The sequence below is a fragment of the Archocentrus centrarchus genome (assembly GCF_007364275.1).
Source record: "Archocentrus centrarchus isolate MPI-CPG fArcCen1 chromosome 18 unlocalized genomic scaffold, fArcCen1 scaffold_23_ctg1, whole genome shotgun sequence".
In the NCBI taxonomy this organism is placed as follows: domain Eukaryota; kingdom Metazoa; phylum Chordata; class Actinopteri; order Cichliformes; family Cichlidae; genus Archocentrus; species Archocentrus centrarchus.
Window position 1 is genome coordinate 6,112,634 of NW_022060145.1, and position 21,486 is coordinate 6,134,119.

At 41.8% G+C, this 21,486-nt stretch overlaps 1 protein-coding gene across 7 annotated transcripts in view; it reads left to right on the plus strand.

The window, feature by feature from the left end:
* Positions 1-2,444: 2,444 nt before the first annotated feature.
* slc24a2 (solute carrier family 24 member 2) overlaps positions 2,445-21,486 on the plus strand; it is a 49,819-nt gene continuing 30,777 nt past the window's right edge. For 3 of the 7 annotated variants that reach the window (XM_030722545.1, XM_030722546.1, XM_030722544.1), the window contains exons 1-2: positions 2,446-2,709; positions 3,449-4,526. In XM_030722545.1, the coding sequence (XP_030578405.1) occupies positions 3,624-4,526 (903 nt within the window). In that variant the 5' untranslated portion in view covers positions 2,446-2,709; positions 3,449-3,623. Of the gene's footprint in view, positions 2,710-3,445; positions 4,527-21,486 lie in introns of all 7 variants that reach the window. The other 4 variants (XM_030722541.1, XM_030722543.1, XM_030722542.1 and 1 more) reach the window with 3 other exon arrangements.

Genomic DNA, 21,486 nt, shown 5'->3' on the forward strand with positions numbered 1-21,486 from the left:
GTCCCACTGCCTAATGCTAAGTGACTGTGGAGTTATTTGACATGAGGGGGAAACATGGCTACTCGGGGGACTGTAGGGGTTTGTCAGATGAAGAGGTGGCATGGGCTGACATAACAAACTGGAATCTCATCCATCCATCCATCCATCCATCCATCCATCCACCCATCCATCCATCCATCCACTTATCTGGGTCCAAATTGCAGGGCAGAAGTCTAAGCAGAGACGCCCAGACCTCCCTCTCCCCGGCCACCTCCTCCAGCTCATCAGGTCGTGTCTGGGCAACACTGAGTTTTTCCCAAACCAGCAGAGAGACATAATCCATCCAGCACATCCTGGGTCTGCTTAACTGTCTCCTCCAGAATAAAGCTCATGTGACCTGTAACGTTTTCCCAGCTTTCTTCTCATGACTTGATTTGAAGTTGGCCAGTCTCCTCTTTAAGGGCACCTTCTCATTCACCTCTCAATCATGTCCAGCGTAGCTACTATTTTTAGATCACTTCATGGAAGTCTCACTCTGCCCATGTGCATTTTGTACGATTTCATCGTGGACCTCAAACTGGCTCATGGAGCAAACAAAGCGACAACACCTCTGTGAAACTCACCTGACTTTCATGTTGAAGATCATCACTGGTGATAGCAGCAAACAACTCAGGACTAGGAGCATCCTCATTCTTTTTGGGTTTTCTTTTGGGTTTTTTTCTGGCATTTACGGGGCTGCACTTTACATTCTTCAGGGTCAGGCTGTCAATTCCTAGTTCGAGAAAATTCAGCTGAAAAAGCTCAAACTATAATGCTTACAACTACGCTACTATACACTGAAAAAAAAAAAGAGTTTTTTGGCCACGCCACTAAAACCTTCAGTCACCACCTGCTGTACTCACTGTCTCTTTACAACGTCATCCTCCAGGCAGGCTGGAAGCAGTGCAGCCCTGCCCAAGGAGATGACCATGAAGGATAAATACAGCATATTTAATCCAGGTAAGGAGTTGCTTCTGATGTGGGTGGACGAGACATACATAACTCGTGCTGTGAAATATGTATCTTGGCTCTTCTTGCGTTTTGCTTAGGTAACATAATTGTGATAATTTAATATAAAACAATGAAAAGCAGTAATGAGAAAAACACTGTATGAAACATAAAAGTCTTAAAAGACATGAAAGAAACATTTGCTACTCAAGGAATGTGAAATTATTTTTCTTTTATATGGGTAGTTAAGCACTATGATTAGAGGGGCATTAAATAGTCACCATCTTTGCTTTAGTGTGCAAATGAACTCATAATATATTGTTTGCCTTGTTGCCTAGTAAATACAAAATGAGAGACTCCAAGATGTCGAGTCTGACTAATATAGGCTTTTTTAGACCAATATATTTGGTGATTTAAAAATTTAACACACTTACTGATATCTTTTTTCTTTAAGACACACTAAGCATAAACAGATTTCCCTAAATTTGTTATGTGTAGTTATTCATGAGTCGTAAGGTAATATGACAGTGCAGTTTAAAAATAGTCTTCTTTTAATGTCACAATAAGTCGTGGACTCCTCGTTTACCTGTTGGGTCATCTAGCTGTTGTGTTTGTGGTTCTGAACAGTGTTGCAAACAGGGAAGTTCCAGAGCGCCGTCTGGTGGACGAAGCATGTAATGTCAACATGGTTGAAGGGTGTTTCTCCCTCTCTTCTTTACTGTTTTCATTCTCATTTATCCACTACTATAAAGGTCGATATTGATATCAGCATATAGCTAATATCGGGGGCGATATATATCAGTCCAGCTCATTACTAAGAACCAGTCCAACAAATAGCTCATGTGTCAAGTTTAAACCTGCAAACAAAAGAAAGAAAGCAGAAGTGCTGGTAGGAAGATGTTTCCACCTGTTTACTATATGCTAAGGTAAGCCAAGCTCAGATACTGCACAAAACCTTGGACATGATGAACATAAAGATGTTACAATGCTCTTAAATTAAGACCACTGTAAGATCATTAAGACTCTTAATACTCTTATTAAACACTTGGCAAGAAGCCAAACCTCCCCAAAATGAAAAGAGGTATAATGGAAAAAGTCTAAATTCTATCTGAAGTACGCTCTTTAAAATCAGTGCTGCTGCCTCTTTGGCTCCAGGGTTATCTTTGAGAAATGGATCCATCACTCGCACGTAACCTTGAGATGACCCCAGCCATACACGCAAACCATTTTCGAAGCTGAAGCATGTCCACCTGTTCCGCCATCGGGGGGTGGGGGGATCTGTGGAAATACTGCCTTTGCTGTGTAACCACGGCAACTCCTCCCTCAAAATGAAACATCACCAAAGCCCCCACTGCGTGATCCGCGGAGGGAGGGATGCACTGTCTGCCGCTTTACCTGGCTTTATAAATAAACCGCCAGATTCACGTGGTCAGCCCAGCCCAGCATAATATTCTGCCACTTTAGAGGGATCTTTCCGACTGGGTGATTTCCTCCCCCCTCACTCTCATCCCAGACGGTAGAGATGCTGCTGCCGCTGCTGTGAGGGAGAGAGGTGAGCGCATTTGAAAGAGCGGTTTCTCCCCCACACCGCCCCTCCACCCCTCAATCTAAAGCTCCTCCTCTGTCGTCGGAGAGCTGGGACCGGTCACACTTTGCTCAATGAGAGCAAGAGGGCACCGGAGACGATTTCCTAAATTCAACCTACTGCTGTGCCGTGCGGCTGTTTTCACGCCTCTGTCAAAGGTAAGGACGCGGTCTGCAGCCTGTCCACGCGTCATGCGCCGCGCCAGGGAACTTAATGTTCAGGGATGATGCTTTTAGCTGTTTCCTCTGTGGTGATACCGCTGAAAGGGCGAATGCATTATTGAAGGGCAGACGGGGAAAAGAGTTGTCAGTGGAACTGGTGTACCAGACAGCCGTGCAGCATCAGTGAAAAGTCAAATAGGACACGGTGTGTTTGTGTGTGTGTGTGTGTTTTTATGTGCTTTTACTTGCGCAGCGGCGTCAGAGGCTACATGTTTACAATCGTGGACTGCAGCTGAGTGGTGTCCGCAAACCGTCGGCCTTTTACATTTCGTGATATTTTACCAGGTAATAAATAAATAATAACAATAATGATAATAAAAATCGTAATTTTTTTTGACCACCTGCAAGTTGTGATAAATTCAAAACTGAAAGGGTTAGATCAGTGTCAGCCGCAATCATCTGCCAGCGAGATAAGTTTTCTGTCTGTTCGCATATCTTTTGGTTTGAATTGGTTTACTTGAAAACGTGGGGTGCTGTTGATAATAGTAGGGAGCTTTTATGGTATGCTGCTAAGACCAAAAATGACAATTTGAAATCTTTTTTTTTTCTATCTTAGTTTTCAAGCACTGCTAATAACTAACCAAATCCAACCAAATAAAGCTTGTGTAAAATATATGATCACCTATTTACTTTTCCTCACTCAGTAATCATTTTTCTTCCTTCTTTTGTCCAGCAGAGGCTAATATGAAGACATCATTTGGCAAACCAGACCCTGGAAAGCACCTACTGTCCTTTCAGCTCATTTGAAACCAAACTGGACATTATGCATTGTATCCGGTAAAACTTGCTCCACCGCTCTCCCCTCTTCCCGCGCACCTATTGAAAGAGAGGACACCAAAAGCTGCACAGATATGGGTTCAGATCAACCCTGTATGGATTCTCCAGAGCCAAGACCCATATTGGGTCCTGCCTGTAAACAGCTTGGCCGTCGGTGTCTGAGAAAAAAGCTGAGGCCCGTGCGAATCTTGGGGTTGGTCTTCAGCCTGGTGGCCTTAAGTGTTGTCTCCTTCAGTGCCTTGACCTGGAACTCGGGAGGTCTCGGTGAGCCAGTGCTCCCCCAGGAGAGTCTCCATCAGTCGGCCCCACACAGGACCCTACTTTTTACCCAACACCAGAGAGACCCCAATGTGTCAGCTGACATGCCAATAGCCATGAAATCTACAGCAGATAGCAACGACAGCCAGGGGGAGTACCCACCAGACATTTTTACCCTTGCTCAGAGGCGCCAAGGAGCAGTGGCCCTCCACATGTTTGGCATGATCTACATGTTCATCGCTTTAGCCATCGTATGCGACGAGTTCTTTGTCCCGGCGCTGACAGTCATCACAGAGAAGCTCACGATTTCAGATGATGTAGCAGGCGCCACTTTCATGGCAGCAGGAGGATCGGCTCCAGAGCTCTTCACGTCCATCATTGGCGTTTTCATCTCGCACAGCAATGTGGGCATCGGGACCATTGTGGGCTCGGCCGTCTTCAACATCCTCTTTGTCATTGGGATGTGTGCCATCTTCTCCAAGGAGATCCTCAACTTAACATGGTGGCCACTCTTCCGCGACGTATCCTTCTATATCCTGGATCTCATCATGCTCATCATCTTCTTCCTGGATAACTTTATCTCCATGTGGGAAAGTATCACGCTGCTCTCAGGCTACGCCGCCTACGTGATCTTCATGAAGTTCAACAGCACAGTCGAGGGCTTGGTCAAAGATTGCATGAACAAGAACCAAGTGGTAGAAGTAGAGGTACAACCCAAGGTGAGTTGAAAATATGGTGTCAAACAATGAGAAAGTTACAGTAGGTGTGCAGAATTTAGTTTTAGTATTTTTGGCTGGTAGAAATGACCTTGGATGTCTCCTCTGGTGTGGGCACACTCATCCCTTTCAGTCATTCCATGCAGCTTTAGGTGTTCCTCTAATGAAGTCAGACTTGCTTTGATAATAGTTTGAAACCAATTTGTCAGTGGAGACATGCTTTAAATCACATTAATCTAACGCCTTTCTTTCAAACAGAGCCTTCACATATCTCTCAGATCTTTCAGCACGTAACTGCTGATGCCAAACATATGCTTTACTGGCTTAAGTCGTACACGCTCATTATTTTAAAATAACCAAGACTCTGTGGGCGTTAAGGATGGAGCACTTTCAACTGCTAAACTGATTGTACATTAGTATGATTCACCCGTCGCTGCCGTGCAGGGCTGGCATACCGTATTCCATTGTGGGATTAATAAAACACAGTCAAATGTGTAATTCTGGGTTAAGCTCTACAAATTGTGTCCCAGTCTGACAACCAAATGCTTTGGAGCTATTTTTTTTTTTTTTTAACCTGCAGTTAAAGATTTCTCACATAAAAACAGTTTTTGAAGTGTTGCGTAAAGCACACACAGCTTGATGAGGTAAACCACGGAAATAAATGGCTTCAGGATTGGCGCGGCAGCCGTGTGAGTTTCTTCATATTTACTCTTAAGTGGAAATTCTTTTTCTCTTCGCTCCTTGCTTAAGGCTTAAGCACCAAATACTTCCTCGACATAAACAGCAGAAATCACTGTGTTACTTCATTTCACATTCATCCCCTCAATGACACTTGAGGGCAAAAGACACTGCACTGCAATTTGATACTTGTGTAGAGATTATCCGGATGGAATTAGATTTCTTTGTGACATGAGATGGAAATGAAATTTGGAGAAAGTTGCATTGTAAACCTTCCACTAAATCTGGATTTATTCTAAGTACATAAAGGATATTTAAACAGCAGGTTACACAATGTTGAGAAAAACCCTGAAGGAAGTCATTAGCACAGTTTGGTACGCAGAACTTAAATGCTTAAATAAACTGATCTGTCCATGTTATACACAATCATGTTAATAGTTACTTTTTGTACCTGTATGTTGTTTATGCTATATTATCTAATGGACAAGAAAAGAGTGAAAACAGAAATACACAGGCTGAGTGCCAGAAAAGAGTCAGTCGACCTTGAACTGCAATGGATTCTGGGTACTTTGGCTAAGAGAAGCATGTGTGTTGTGCCTGTTGGAAAAACAACTTTTGACAGAAGAAAAAAAAAGGGATAAGATGGATGATTCCATTAAAATCCTTTGTCATCTCTTACAGCAGATTTAGCTTGTTTCCTTTCTGATACATTGGGGGGGCATCAATACCACGACGAGACATCTCAGCATCCACCCTTTGAAGGATGTAAAAAATGCATGAAAATCACAAATTTATCCTAATGCTGTTATTTTACTAGATACGGGTTGCCTGTTGACCTCCTTTTATCTTGAAGTCTGGGTCGACAGAGTTAATAGAACTGCAAAGACACAAATATTATTAGAACATAATCATCTAAACACTCCTGTTTAATCAAGCTTTGACGCTTTGGGGTCGTGCGTATTTCAAGACACAAGTGTTATTTTAAGAATTAATTGATATGAGCAGGCGCGCGCGTGTGTGTGCTCAAGTTCATACATGAGCGATGGGAAGACAGGAAGGTAAGGACAAGGACGAGGAAGATGACTCATAAAAATGTCAGGCAAAATATGATTGAAAGTCTCATTTGTGCTTTTTTTTTCTTTTCTTTTTCTATATTCGAGTGACTTTGACTGCTATGAACTGAGAGTAGCTCCTGATCTATTAATTTGCGTGGATGTGTTCAAAGGTGTCCCTCATCCTCCATACAGTGGTGCTCAGGTGTCCAGTCTTGCAATGGAAGGACAATAGGGTGCATAGTTATGTCCCATGTCCTTGAATGAAACACTTGACTAGAAGGGCTTCCCTGAGATTATTTCATGATTTGTGAGATTGGGATGTCACCGTTGTGTGCTGCTATAGAAGAGAAAATAAATGGTGCCTGTGGTGGCTGAAGGCTGCTTGTTTGATAATTGGCAGCTGGCTGTTAATCATGCATGTATGACGTAAGTGCCATGAAATATTAGACTCTGAGTTTGACATGAACCCCAGTCTGGTGTTCTGCATTTAGAAGTCATCAGTGAGTTTTGTACCGTCTGTGACTGCTGCCTTTCATCGCATTACATAACTGCTTGTATTGCGTTCTGGGTTTTTTTTGTTTGATTGTTTGTATTGTCAGGAAGGGTTTCTTTTGTGTGTCTTGTTTATTCTGCTCCTGGTAACACAAAAATAGATGACTTTGTTTCTCTCATTTTCACGAGAGTAATGCTTTAGCTTCCAGGCACAACGTTAACTGGTGAGAGCATTGCTTGCTTTTCAATCACTGGACAAATCAGAGGTGTCATATGGCTTCCCCCCCCCCCCCCCCCCTTTTTTTATTCTGTGGGCTGAGGTTTAACATTTTCAGGATGGCACTAACAAAACTGTCTCTGTCACAGACGGAACACAGACTGAACACAGACTGAACACAGACTGAACACAGACTGAACACAGACTGAAAGTTCTACTCATGCAATTGTTTTATCATCAGTTCCTGTAATTTTCAATAATCTCTTAATCCAATTTTCCCAACTATGAATGCTCTGCTCTGCAATGCTATGCACTTACACTGACCTGGAATTGCAGTAAGATAGGAGAGTAGGAGCTTTTGATTTTTGCCAAGATCAGAATCTCCCATTGTTTGGAGTGTGAAAACATATGGACGGTTTCACACTCTTTCCAGTAGGCATGAATCACTTGGAGGTGGAAAATGAACTCTGCTTGCACAAGTTAACGGATGCATTCACACCTAAAATATGATTGTAAAGAATGTTTTATGGTGATATGTACAGAGGTTATATGTGTTTTATATACATTAACATTGAAGCAGTCAGGTGGAACTGATACAAGATGTTATGACAGTTTCACGTGCCATGCTCAACATTTAAGTTTATATTGCTAGCATATCTGTACTTCCCCAGCTTAATTCACCACTATGTTCACCATACTGCACGATGCTAACTTCCTTGTCTGTTGTTTTGTGCATGGTGGTGTTATAACAGTCCATGGTGCCTTTTATCAATTCTGATGAGAGAATAAAGTGAAAAAAAAATGGTAAAGATTCAAGCTGTGAAACAAAAACAATGACCTTACTGTTTTCAAAGTGGCCTGCAGAGCTAATGGCTGAAGCTCAGTGTGTTTTGGTGATTTCTTTCACACACAGTGATCAAGCATAACATTATGACCATTTACAGGTGAAAGGAAAAACACTGATTATCTCTTCATCATGGCACCTATTAGTGGGTGGGATATATTAGGGAGCAAGTGAACATTTTGTCCTCAAAGTCGATGTGTTAGAAGCGGGAAAAATGGGCAAGCATTAAAATTGTGATGGCTAGACAACTGGGTCAGAGCATCTCCAAAACTGCAGCTCTTGTGGGGTGTTCCTGGTCTGCAGTGGTCAGTATCTATCAAAAGTGGTCCAAGGAAGGAACAGTGGCGAACCACCAATACAGTCATGGGTGGCCAAGGCTCACTGATGCACGTGGGGAGTGAAGGTCTGGCCCATGTGGTCCAATCCAACAGACAAGCTACTGTAGGTCACATTGCTGAAAAGGTTCAGCAATGGTTCTGATAGAAAGGTGTCAGAATACACAGTGCATCACAGTTTGTTGTGTATGGGGCTGCATAGCTGCAGACCAGTCAGGGTGCCCATGCTGACCCCTGTCATCCCCCAAAAGTGCCACGTGAGCATCTGAACTGGACCACGGAGCAATGGAAGAAGGTGGCCTGGTCTGATGAAGTGTGATTTCTTTTACATCACGTGGATGGCCGGGTGTGTCTTCATCACTTACATGGGGAACACTTGGGACCAGGATGCACTATGGGAACCAGTGGAGGCAGTGTGATGCTTTGGACTATGTTCTGCTGGGGAACCTTGGTTTTCTGCCATCCGTGTGGATGTTACTTTCTTACGTACCACCAACCTAAGCATTGTTGCAGACCATATTCGACCTTCCATTCAAATTACAATACTGATTACATTACATTAATTACAATAACTGATTTAAAAGCTTAGTAACTCAGACTGTAAGATCACATCATTGTGCGTCAATGCCCTTTAACTTTGACTCAAGCAGATGTTGGAAGGAAGCATTAACCTTTTCATTTCCTGATGTTACCTAATACCTTTGTTTACCTAGTGAGTACTTAGTTGCTTCTTAATCTCACAACAAGGACACTTGCCCAGACAGTTAGGTTCCTACCTTAAGGCTTAACTTCTGAGGTATGACCTTTACCTGCGAGTTTTATGCTTCTTATTTCTGTTTAAACTCACAATGTGTCTTTAGGAATGCCCTTCAGGAAGCCTGGAGAACTATTCCTGAAGACTGCTTAAAGAAATTACAAGAAAGAGAGCAGAGCAATAAGAGAGTTCAGGATGTGTTAACGAACAAAGATGGTCATACCAAATGAAGCTCATTAGAATTGTACAAACTCTGTTTTTGCCTTAGGCTGCAGTCACACAGGCCCAGAGACAGATCAGCGACCATCTGGCAATGACTGGTTTTGGGGGGGGGCGTGCATATTCCCCAGCCATTTGCAAGTGGTTGCTGGCGTTTGACTCACAGCCTGCTCAAATTTAGAGGAATTTATATTTTGAAATATTGCTTACATAATTCAGTACATGTTTTGTGCTACCGTTAGTTTGACATACTGTGTGCCACAAGTCAGACCTCTCAGCATGGTTATAAAAGGCAACTTTAGTGTTGTGCACATTTGCCCTCTTAGCTACTAAGGTTTTTAGGTCAAAGATGGGCCACTTAACTGTAACACTGATGTTAATTGTTACATGCTTTGTTACAGTTAAGCTTCTTAATGTGGCGCTGCATTAGGTGACTTTATGTGACAGAGTCAACTCAAGCCTGTGGACAGTCTGGTTGCTAAATGCTGGGCCACTTGTAAGTGCATTGGGGCTAAGGGAGGTCATACATGCTTGATTAATTTCCCACCCCATCTGAATGCTTCTCACCCACACATCGAGCAAATCCTCAATGGGCAGACTGTACAGACGCAGTTCGAGGTCGCGGTTGAAATAACGGGTCCTTCTTTAGCCTCACGAGCTTGGATGATCATTGCATTGCAAGATGAATGAGTGCTGTTCTCAGCTTTGGCTACTTTTCACAGCAAAAACAGCAGATATGTGTGTACTAGAGTTGGATTGGCATGCCAATGGTGTCCCACCACGGCAATCATTTGTCCAGCCCTTTTCTTTTTTTCTTTCTGTGTAGGGAAAAAAAAACAGCCCAGTAAGCCAAGCCAATCAATGCTGGCATCTCAACCACACTCCACAGTGAATATAGAAAAGTGTCATTTTTTCCCCCAGTCCATTCTGTAGCATTTGTAATTGATTTAACCATTCACGTATCTGGCTGCACATGGAATCTAAAGGGTCTTTCGCCATCTGCAGATCATCATCCTGACTTGCCTTCTTTGGACCACCGTGCCAGGCTAACCCAGGCTTATTGCTATCACATTATCTTGTGACCTCTCACACCGTTTCAGCTGCTAGACTGAATGTCTGCTTTTGAAAATATTGGCTCAGGGAGATCCAATTAGCCAACACTTTTTACATGATGGCTTTACAAAAGACGAGGCCTTTCAGTGGATGAGTTTGGCCAAATCATCTCAAAACAGTTAGAGTTAATATCTCTGTACAATCTACTGCATCGTGCTGTTCCACTGAACTGATGCAGCAGTGACGACAGAGATCATGAAATGAGTGATAAGTGATAGAAAGCTGTCAATAATTAAATAATAATGAAAAAGTATCACAGCAGCATTCAGATACTGCAGATTGGAATCAAAGTAAGAATCTGCATGCGACCGTACTATTAGTTTCCTGCCATCATCAGTGTCAGATGAGCCAGTGTGTATCGAGGCAGTTGTTGCTACTGCTGAGATGGAAGGTGCGACCTCTGATGCATTACCAAGCTATAAATAGCGTCACGGAGGCGAGATCTTCCATCAGGATGTGCTTCAAAGATTAGTTACAAAGCATGTTCTGTGCAGGGAGCAGACCGTTTCCTCCCTGCGGATTTGGACATTCGGGCACCAGTGCTGTACATGCTGATGACGCTCTCTCCGCCTTCTGTATATTCACACATGAAAACCAGTTGTTGCACACTGCTCAGTATGCTGCTTTCCTTCTCCTGCACTGAAATACCACACCGTGCTGGGAGAACTCCATCTTTGCCTGATATTACGTATCCATGGGATTATCTTCCGTTATGACGGGCGGCATACTCATTTTTAGTAAAGTCCAGATGGGCACTGCTGAGCTGATGCCAAATTATAAACTACATCTGTTTCATATTGCTATTTTAGGCTTGAATGGATAATAAAAGCAGTTGTCGGGCTAATTTCTGGGAAATCCTCTTGAAATGCGCATTTTAATTAGAGCTTGTTTTATGTAAAACCCAGAAACATTAACCCCATTTTCAAGTGTAAGATTCTAGGGGATTAGGCGACTCACCCCTCTCCTCGAGCTGCACGGTGTTCTTCTTTGAAAGCAGTGAGATTTACGTTTGCATCCTTTCAAAGGAAAGTTGTAGAAACGACCTTGCTTTTAAGCAAAATGAAAAAGAGGCACTGATGAAGAGAATAATGCTTCTGTGTTCTCTTCAGGCCCAAGGTTAGAGATGCTCGTGTGTTAGTTGTAGAAATACTCTACATGAGCAGAGTTTAGCATGTCAGGAAATTTTGTTTCAGCAATCTTTTCATACCTAAATGCCTTGAGGAAGGTTAGCTGTCTGTTTTTACAACCATTCGTGTCATTTGTTACTGTAATACGCACAGACCTTTGTAGGCACGTACAGTACAGAAATAGAGCGAGAGAAGGAATTGTTTTAGCGCTAGTGCTCAGCCAGCAAACAACAGAGCCAATAATTTAAAAATAGAAAGCCTGCAACTTTGATCTCACCATGACGATGAGGAGTCCAAGTTTTATCATCCGTTCCAGCTGTGGCTCCTTGTCTGAGGAGGGAGAAAGGGCTGAGCGCTACTGTTGAGCCAGTAATTAGTTTTCCTGTTTTGGAGGTTTTACCTTGTTGTCAGGCTGTTAGACAAGTCAATAGAGAAGGGGGGGGGGGGGGTTCAGAAGACAGTAATGGAGTGATCAAAACATACACTGTCAAGTTTTAGAGACTTAAGCGGAGGGCTATTTAGTTTCTTTGTGTGCGATAATTCTGCAAGCTGTCTTGGCTGTGTCCTACTTCCTTGCTGGTGCTCAGTTTTTGTTCATACTCAATTTAGTTGCATTCAGTGGTTATAATTGCACTAGCTGAAGTTTTTATTAGCAACACAGGCCTCTATCGCTCCTTTTTTAATGTCATTCTGAATAGGTAATTGTGGTTTCCCCCTTCTTTCTTATCAGAGTGGACAGTGGCTCTTTGCTGCCTTCTCAGTGCTGGTAATGATTTGAAGGTGACCCCATCACACAGTACCGTGTCTGTGTAATATTTTAAGGCATAAACTGGTGTGCTTAGAACAGGAGAAACATTGAAGTTTATCATTTTTACCAACAGTGCAACTGTTCTGATTTGGGCCACTTCCAACATCTTCACAAAGCGAAAAGAAATGTGCACATGGCCCCTGATACCAAGAACTTTCAATTTAATTTATGCACAGAAATCTCCTTCAGGACTACCTTATCTCATCCTGTGATGCACACATCAATTCCGCTTTAACCTAAAGAGACCACTTATGTAATTAAACTGCAATTTTCTCCCTGTACTCCGGTGCAGCGAGTTTCATAAGACCAAGTTTGTTCCAATATAGTGCATAAAATTAGTTGATTAATCCATTAGCTGACTTACAGAAAACTAATCTGGCTATTTAGATAATGAGGAGCAGGTGGAGAGTTTGTCTGGGGCAGTGAAAATTCAAATTTATTTGAGCACTGGTGAGAATGAGAGAAATCTGTAAACAATGCAGTGTTTGCCGTAGCCAGTTGGTGCTGCACCTGCCACTTTCATTCGTCTTGTTCATCTTTCTTACTTCGCTCATGCGGTAAAGCCCGAGATCTCAGGTTCTAAATCTCTGCGAGTCACTTTAAAGCCACGTTTGTGCAGTGACGTGCGGTGAGGGTCGTGACTGGTGAGGCACTGACGTCATCACATCATATTTACAAACATATAGCTTATTCACCATTTGATTGGCAACAGTTGTTTTGTTTAACATTAACATAGTCTGAAGCAAACCTTTTAGCTCCGGTGTTGGTCTTCCTTTAATTATTATCTTCTGCTTCGATTGAAAGTCCAGTTTAGAAAATTCTTTCAGTTGAGTTATGTAATCTTCCATGTTGAACATAAGGCCAAGCAACAGGAAAAACTAACTGGCCTTGCTAACTGTTTATGGTAGCTTGCCACCGAGGAGTCGTAGAGTCCCTGGGATCACCAGCGCCCCCTACCATGAGGCACGAGAACTGCGTGCCTCACCTAGTGTCTCTTCGCAGCAGTTTCATGATCGCTCAACACAAGAATGCATTACACACACATACAGTTGTTAATGAAAAAACAACAAAAAAAAACTGTGCATTATATACACCAGCTAAAATATAGAAATTTAGTTCATATAGTAAAAGTGTTAGAACATTTTAATAGCCACATGCAAAGGGAAAGTAATCCGGTCTCACTGCATAGCATGCCAGCACAGTTAGTAGTCATTGGCAATGACTATACTGAGCCGCACCACGGATTGCGCAATCCGTGGTGCGGCTCGCCGGGCTGGTGCCTCACCGTTCGTCTCTTAGTATTTGACCGGCAAATGCGAAAATTCAGCGATTTTGAAAAAACTAATCTAAAAATGGTGTAGTTAAATGGAAAAGAACTTTAAAATACAAATCACTGAATGAATATAACCATTTAATTTATTTTTTAATTTTATATTTCCACGATGACAGGTGAGGCCGTGCCTCACCTGCCTCCCCTGACTGCACGTCACTGCGTTTGTGGCAGCTCGTCACAGGCTCGTTATGTGTTTAGTCACTATGCATGGTGCAGCACCATGGACAGCACCGTCTCTTTCTGCACACTTAAGTATAAGTGACTACAGTGAGGTTCTTTATCTTTATTAGGGCGACTTCTTTCACAGATGGTTTTTCAAAGCGGTTTCTTTAAAGTTGCCATATTTTGCCCCTTTTGAGCAAGTTTATATAAGTCTCACATTTTCCCAAAATGTGTCTTTCAAATTTCAAAATGCCACCAGAGATTTTTCTTTCTATCGAGCCTTTATGTTCCTGTTTTGTTTTTTGTTTTTTTTTTAGCTTTGATCCAGACTGTCTGTAGATTTAAATCCAACTGAGCAAATAAAGCAGTATAACTACCGTTTGGTCCATAGACATGAAAAAGTGCGTGAGTGAAGACAAATTGTTGCTTTTAGCTCTCTCTCTCTGAGTGTTTACTTTACAAGTAAATATAGCTGAAATCACAGCACAGCTGTTGGTTTTAATTTGGATTTATTGTAATTTTGTCAGATGACATTGCATGTAAAAAAAAAAAAAAAATCATGATTTTTAGCAGAGCCTTGGCTATAGAAATTATTTGTAAGTGAAGCTAGACATAGTTTTAAAGTGCTGTGTTTCAGTCACTATTTAATACTGGCTTTGTCGTCTGATTGCAGCAGCATAAAGGAGAGGAGACTTTCCTCCAGTTGTTTGGAAATAGCCATAAAAAAACTGGGTTCCAGGGGTGAATGAAGTGTCGGGTTTGTTCTTGCAGCCAACAGCAAAATGTGTGGTTTGCTTTGCTTGTAGCTGAGACATTTTCAAGTTGGAGTTTAGAGACAACGCAGCTCTAGCAAAGGTTAGGGTTAGGGGAGTGAAGTAGCAGGCAGTGAGAGGAACAGAGGTAGTAAACACCTCTATACTTTCACTTCCTTTCAGACCTCCGAGTTTATAATTAAATGCTGTTAAAATGAATTTTCACAATGTGGGCCTTTTAATTTACAGAACTGTCATTGACACAAAATGTCACCACAAAATTGTTGAATGCTGCTTTATTTTACGGCCGACACAGAGTGCAACATGAGGCTGTTTGTCTTTAATGCTTAATGAGTTTATATTCTGATGTGACCTAGACAGCCTAAATAGCTCTGGCTCCAGCTTTAACTGCTGTCTTCATTGGAGGCCACTTCTTTGTGGATTGCCCGTGGACCTTGGAGTAATTTTAGCTCCTGGGGCTAGCAGGATATGCACTTTTTTTTTAGTTTATACTGTAGGGCATTTGCTCTAAAATTCACTACAAAAGAATGACGAGGTTATTTTGACACACGTTGCTAAGTCTACAACTAAAGCTCATAAAGGTCAAGGTATATCCACATTTAGTACTGCAGGAGTCTGATAGGGGTAAAGCAGTTCTTGAAAATGTCATATGAGAGAGTGTTGTGTTTTTGTTTTTTCTGAGGGAGAACCTGAAGGTGAACCGCTGAAGCTTGCAAGAAACTCAAAGCCTTTATTGATCAAGGGCTATTTTTAAAATGGGGTTGAATTAAATAATGTACCTGCACTGTAAAAGCAGCATGTCATGTGAAGGGCATCCAGATGCCTAACTCATGGGTGTATGAAATGACACACACACACCCCAGCGAGAAGGGAAACCGCACATATGGTGGGAGGTGGCCGAGGACTGGCGAGCCTTACATGCTCAGCTCCTTCCTCAGGGGGATTTTTGACCCTCAGCATCAGGGCTTGCTAAGCTGCAGCAGCTGAACATTACATCAGCTCTGAGTTGTGGTTCATGTAATACCCGTAATTTGTGAAATCCAGACTGATGATGTCTGCACCACACACAGTGCTGCTGTATGGATCTCACAGCTGCACACGGACCTGACATCACACAGATAACCAGAGAGAGAGAGTTTTAAACTAAATTTAAGAGAGTAAACTCTTAAAATTGAAGTGATTGCAATCAGACAGTCTCTAATGAGCTAATTAGAAAATGCTCTGAGGCTCAGTCAATCTGCTGAAAGGTTCTCCTCTGCTGTTCTCATTTAAGAGGGTTGACACTTGTTATGTCCGTCACTCACAGACAGATGGTACATGTGGCTACCCTTCAACCCAAGTCCATTTTAACTCAAGTCCCACCAAGGTGACCTGAAAGGGCTTTTATCAGCATATTACACTGTCTGCACTAAATGCCAACTGGCCAAATGGACTGACCCGGAGGAAGCTTCCCACGCATATTTCTGCCTCCACCTCCACTATAAAATAGGGATCTTCTGTGTGTGTGTGTGTGTGTGTGTGTGTGTGTGTGTGTGTGTGTGTGTGTGTGTGTGTGTGTGTGTGTTTATGTGTGTATATGCTTTGTGTCAGATGGGAGATGACTGCCTGCTAACAGTCTAACAAAGGAGATGAGTAGCCAATATTATTTGGATGAGGTGCGAGCAAATTAAGTTGGAGCCTTAATGGGGAAAAAAATGACATCACAACATCCAATCCTGACAAGATTACTTTGCTCATGAGGTTAAAATCACACCCGAACTAATGACAAAATCCCTTATTAATTTCAAAACATCCCATAAGACTAAAACCCACTAAAGAATTTCCAGCCATAGATTTTCTTAACTGCCTATTAAGTCTATCCTGGCTGTCATAGGGCAAGACGCAGGGTATACCCTGGACAGGTCACCAGTTTGTTGCAGGGCTAATAGAGAGACACAGAGAATGATTCACACCTATAACCAATTTAGAATTGCCAGTTAACTTAACATGCATGTCTTTGGAGTGTGGGAGGAAGCTGGAATATCCAGAGAGAACCCGCACAGACACAGGGACAACATGGAAAGGTCCAGCTGGCCGGAAGATTCAAAACCAGGATCTTCTTGCTGTGAGGCGCCTGTGCCACATATTTCTCCTGCTAAAAAGAAATTTGTGCCTTCCTCAGTGCCTTAAAGCTCTGTCGTTGTGCACAACAACTATTGAAAAGCATCAGTAAGTTCCAGCAATGCATTCCTTGGCATGCTCCTCATAAACAACATCACTGTAGTTTATTTTAAGTCGAACCCACAAACTCTGTCAATGTTACTAGAGTGCCAAATGTGCAGTAATCCACAGCTTAAAATAGTCTGCAACAAATCCACTCTCTACGTCTGTTTGAATAATGTTTGCTAAAAATGACACTGCCCAGCTGTTTCAGGAAATGAGACAATTTAAAAAAAATGAATAAAAAGACTGTATTTGAGAGTCACTTTTGAAGATCAAGAATGGATGGACTTGGAACAAAATGCCACAGATGTGCTGAGGAAATTGGAAAGCGCTCAGTTATGGGGTCAATACATTGTTGGCTTTTGGACCTCTAAAGAGATTAGTTTGATATCATTTAAAAAACAACAACAACAGCAAAAAAAAAGAATAATGCCAGATTTGTGCTTTTAAAATAAGCCAAAAAAACTGCTGATTATGTGTTAGATCCATTAACATATAATCACGTGATGGAGGTCATTTGATTCAAGTAAATTCTCTAGACAAGCATGTATGTTGGCGGTAAGAATGCAGTCTTAGTATCAAGCCTGTGCTTTCTTGCATTTAATTAAATATATAAGCTTCAAGTACAAAGAAACCTGCTGTTCACACAGCCTGTCCCACAGCACCTACAGCTCTACACCTACAGTTTCCTTTGTGACCTCATGCGCACATTGCTTGAGAGTTGAGAGTTGTGATACAACTTCTGGTCACAAGGGAAAAATGTGAAGTCTCTGACCAGTTTGGTGAGTGGTTCCTGTAGGTTGCTGACTGCTGGTCACAAAGAGGGTGCTGCTCCAAAAAAATCTCCTTATGATTGCTTTGGTCACTAGCAGATTGCAGGTTAGGCTTGTTAACTATCAAAACTATCCCAGGTGAGACAGTGATCTCAGCATTAAAGGTGAAGTTAATGCAGCATGGCGCTGTCTCTTGGTTTCAGTTTACATTGGGCTCCTGGAGCACAAATAGGACTACTCTTTAATTATTTTTTTCTAGTATTAAAATCTCTACTACCACTGCTCCCTCTGAATTTGTGTGTATAATACCCGGACTTCACGCAGCATGCTATAAAACATAAAGTAGTCATATTTTTCCTGTGTATGTTGCATAAATATTGGGACAATGTGATAACAAAAGTGGCACAATGAGAAAATCAAATTCAAACTTACTTACTGATGAGTAAGCATCCCCTCAAAGACTACAGGTGTATGCTGGGGGAGTGGGGGAGGTTGAAACAGCAGGAAATGACGCAGGGCAGCAAAAGCGGCGCTGACGTGTCAGAGGGAGAACTTGGAAATTCTGCTCCTTCAACGGACCGCCAAATTTGAAGCTTGTGTTTTGTGTATGACATGAGCAGAGCAATGGCATGTTGCATGTGTAGTTTGAGTTGCCGGCCTGAACTAGCTTTACAGGCATTGCTCTATTTGTTTTCCAGTGATGTACATCGCAGGGCGTTTTAGCTGCTTGAGTTCAGCTAAATTTGGACAAGTATAAAAGTTCTTTCTGGTTATCCCGGTTGTGAGCCAGATCTCTCTGTGAAATGAACATCTGTCCACATGAAAGATTGACTCAAACAAGAATAAACTTTATCAAAAACTCTTAGTGGCTGCAAGTCAACCAGAGAGTGCAACTAAAAAGACAAAGAAATCTTTCAGTTTTTGTTTCAGTCTTAAAAGCAAATAACCCACATCAGTTTTTTTTTTTTTTTTTTGGTTTTCTTCTCCATCTGCAGATCAAAACAAGCTCTGATCTGATGGGAACGACAAACCACAGATTTGATCAGTCTTGCAGGAGGTTGTTATTCCACCTCTTGTATTTATTCAGATAAAACATTACATCGGACTCTCACAATCAGTGTTTAATCTAGTGAATTAATCTTTTTGGGGGGGGAACATTATCATTCCATTATTGTTACACAAAAAAAGTGACTTTAGCACAAGCATAGACAATATTAGAAAAATGACAAAAGGTACTTGTGTCTGATCAAACTGAGCTTTGGGTGATTGCAGTCGCTTGCTAAAATGACACAGCGTTTTTTTTTTGATGCTCTGTTTGTCTCCCAAAAGTCTGGGTCTGATTGGTTCATGAGAGAGGGGGGGGGGGGGGGGGGGGGGGTGAAGAGGAAGCAATTTTGGCTTAGTCCTGGTGAGCATTGCCTTGTGGGAAATCAGTGTCGTGGCAGCTCCTGTAATTAGTTCTGCTTGTTAGAAAAATGAAGGGGTTACTAATTAGCAAGTGGATGGCTTCTTGACTTGTTGTGCATCTTTTCTCTCCATTCCTTGAAGATCATCATTATCGTCTCCCAGCAAAATGGGAAAGAGAGAGAGAGAGAGAGAGAGACGGGGAGAGAGATGCTGCTCAGTCGTGCTGTTCAACAGTTTAGCTCTAACACGATGAGTCTAGATGGACAAATCTCAAAGGGTGTTCTGTCATGCTCTGACAGACAGGCTGCCTTCTAAGTACTTGCAGGCAAATGCCTGGAGCTGTGCAAGATTTTACTTTTTAAGTTCACTCAGCAAGCTGGGCGGTCTAGACAGACTTACAAATGCTTTATTTTTAGCATGTTCATCTCTACTATAGTTTGACTGCTAACCTAAGATTTACTGTGATGTCACCTTTAGTTTGTGACACTAATTGAAATGTAAAAGGCCTGTTTGGACATTAGCTTTCTCTAATTCCAGTTCCTGAACCACGCCTTGACTGTGGTGTTAATGCCTTTTGGAGCATTTTTATTTCAATTATATGAAGTGTAATAAGGTATCAGTGTATGTGTGTGATGCACCCATACAGTGTATGGATAAACCATCCATCCATCTGCTTTCTTCTGTTTATCCAGTTCAGGGTCGCAGGGGGGTTGGAGCCTATCCCAGCTGTCACAGGGCGAGAGGCGGGGTACACCCTGGACATGTTGCCAGCCTGTCACAGGGCTAACACAGAGAGACAGACGACTATTCACACTCACATTCACACCTATGGGCAGTTTAGAATCACCAGTTAACCTAACATGCATGTCTTTGGGCTGTGGATGATCCTCAATACCAATTTTTAACACTTTTAAAACATCTTTGGTAAGATTACTCAGTGTCAGGCTAGCAATTTTCAAATTTGTAGCTAAACTGCTTTCTTTTTATAGTTTTCTATTCATTGCGTTCATGTGGTATTATTTCTCAAATCTCTGCCAAGTATTTTCCACAGGTCTTAATTCATGTAATTTAGTGTTTGTGTCTTTAACCATGGTTACAAATATAGGTTAGGGACCAACTTCACAATCAATCTGCCGGTCTCTCTTGTGTAATTTTGTCTAGAAACTGTATTATATCCACTATAATACAATAATAACTGAGGAAATTAGGTGGAGATGATGTGAAAAGTGGCTCTTAAGAATTATAAAATTTAATGCTTCTAAAATTTAATGTCTCTACTGTTATCACACTTTGTAATATATGTAGAGTGTAATAAGGAGGATAGAGATGTAAAGAATCATCTAAAGCTATGATAGATTTAATCAAACTCTATCACTGGCAAACTAGAAAGTGTATAAAAAGCTATTATTATTCTCCTGTGTAATTTGGCTTGGGTGTCAAAGCATAAAGGAAATGCAAATCAAATTTCTCCAGAAATAGACCACTTTTGTGCTCTCTGATTGCATATTAGAAAACCCATAATCCACCACTAATATTGGAAATTCAGGAGTTCCAGCTCTGCCTACAACATCTGCTCAATTTCCTCTGAAAGTCCCTTCCTCAGCAATGGGCAATCGGAGCGTTGAAAGTGGAGGTATTTCTGCAGGATGTCACACCCTTCGTCGATAATTCCGCAGAAAACAGTGTTACACGCATACGGCAGAAGAGGGACATTTATCTCCCTTAGCTGATCCGCTTCCAAGAATGATCCTGATGTGACATTACGCAAGAGCTGGAAAGCAGAGCTGGGGGTATTAGAGAACACAAAAACTCCAGAGAACATACTAATCTCTCTATGTGATTATTAGTCATAATATTTAACGCTGGCTTAATGAGCGACCCATGGCGTAATCTCTATCTGGCACATTCACCTGCTCTCTCCTAACCTCCTAACTTGAATGTGAGGGAGTTAAATAGAATAATTATACTAGACAGTGCAGTGAATTACCCTGAAGATGGGGGGAAAAGGGGGTTACAGTCGAACAGCTTTGTGGAAAATCTCAGGCTTAGCTCAACTTCTGCTTAATTTTTAGGCAAATGTTTAATTTCAGCCCTCTCATTTCTGCAATTGTTCAGTTGCTGTACAGCAGCAAAGCTAATATATGGTAAATTATGAGCTGTTAAACAGAAACAGTGGGATATGGTGGGACGCGGCGGGTACTGACGTTCACAGTGACTGCAGTGGGGATTTTTCTTATAAATAGAGCAGTGCAATGTTTTTTTTTAAGGTGAATTCTATTTAATTTAAAAGTTCAAAACTTATGTATTATTATCAAAAACTAAAGCAACACAATTTATTGCTCTTTTTAAAAAATCTAGAAGTCTGTTTGCTTCACAAGTCTGTTTGTTTCTTTAGTTCAATGCGGCGTCATTTAGCAAATTAATCAGTGGGCTGACAAGCTTGCAGGGCCTGTCTCGAAATTTGTATATTTGCCCTGCATTTTTTAAAAACTCACAAGATCAAACTGAATCAATTTCTGAATTTCACTGCGCATCTTGCACTTTGTCAATGCACACCAGTGCCTCCTCCTTCGACACATTTCTGTTCGAAATGGTGTAGGCAGCGAAACAAAGCCTCGATGTTCTGAGATCTGAACAAAAGCTTTGTGTTTGTTCCCTTGCAGTTAGAAAC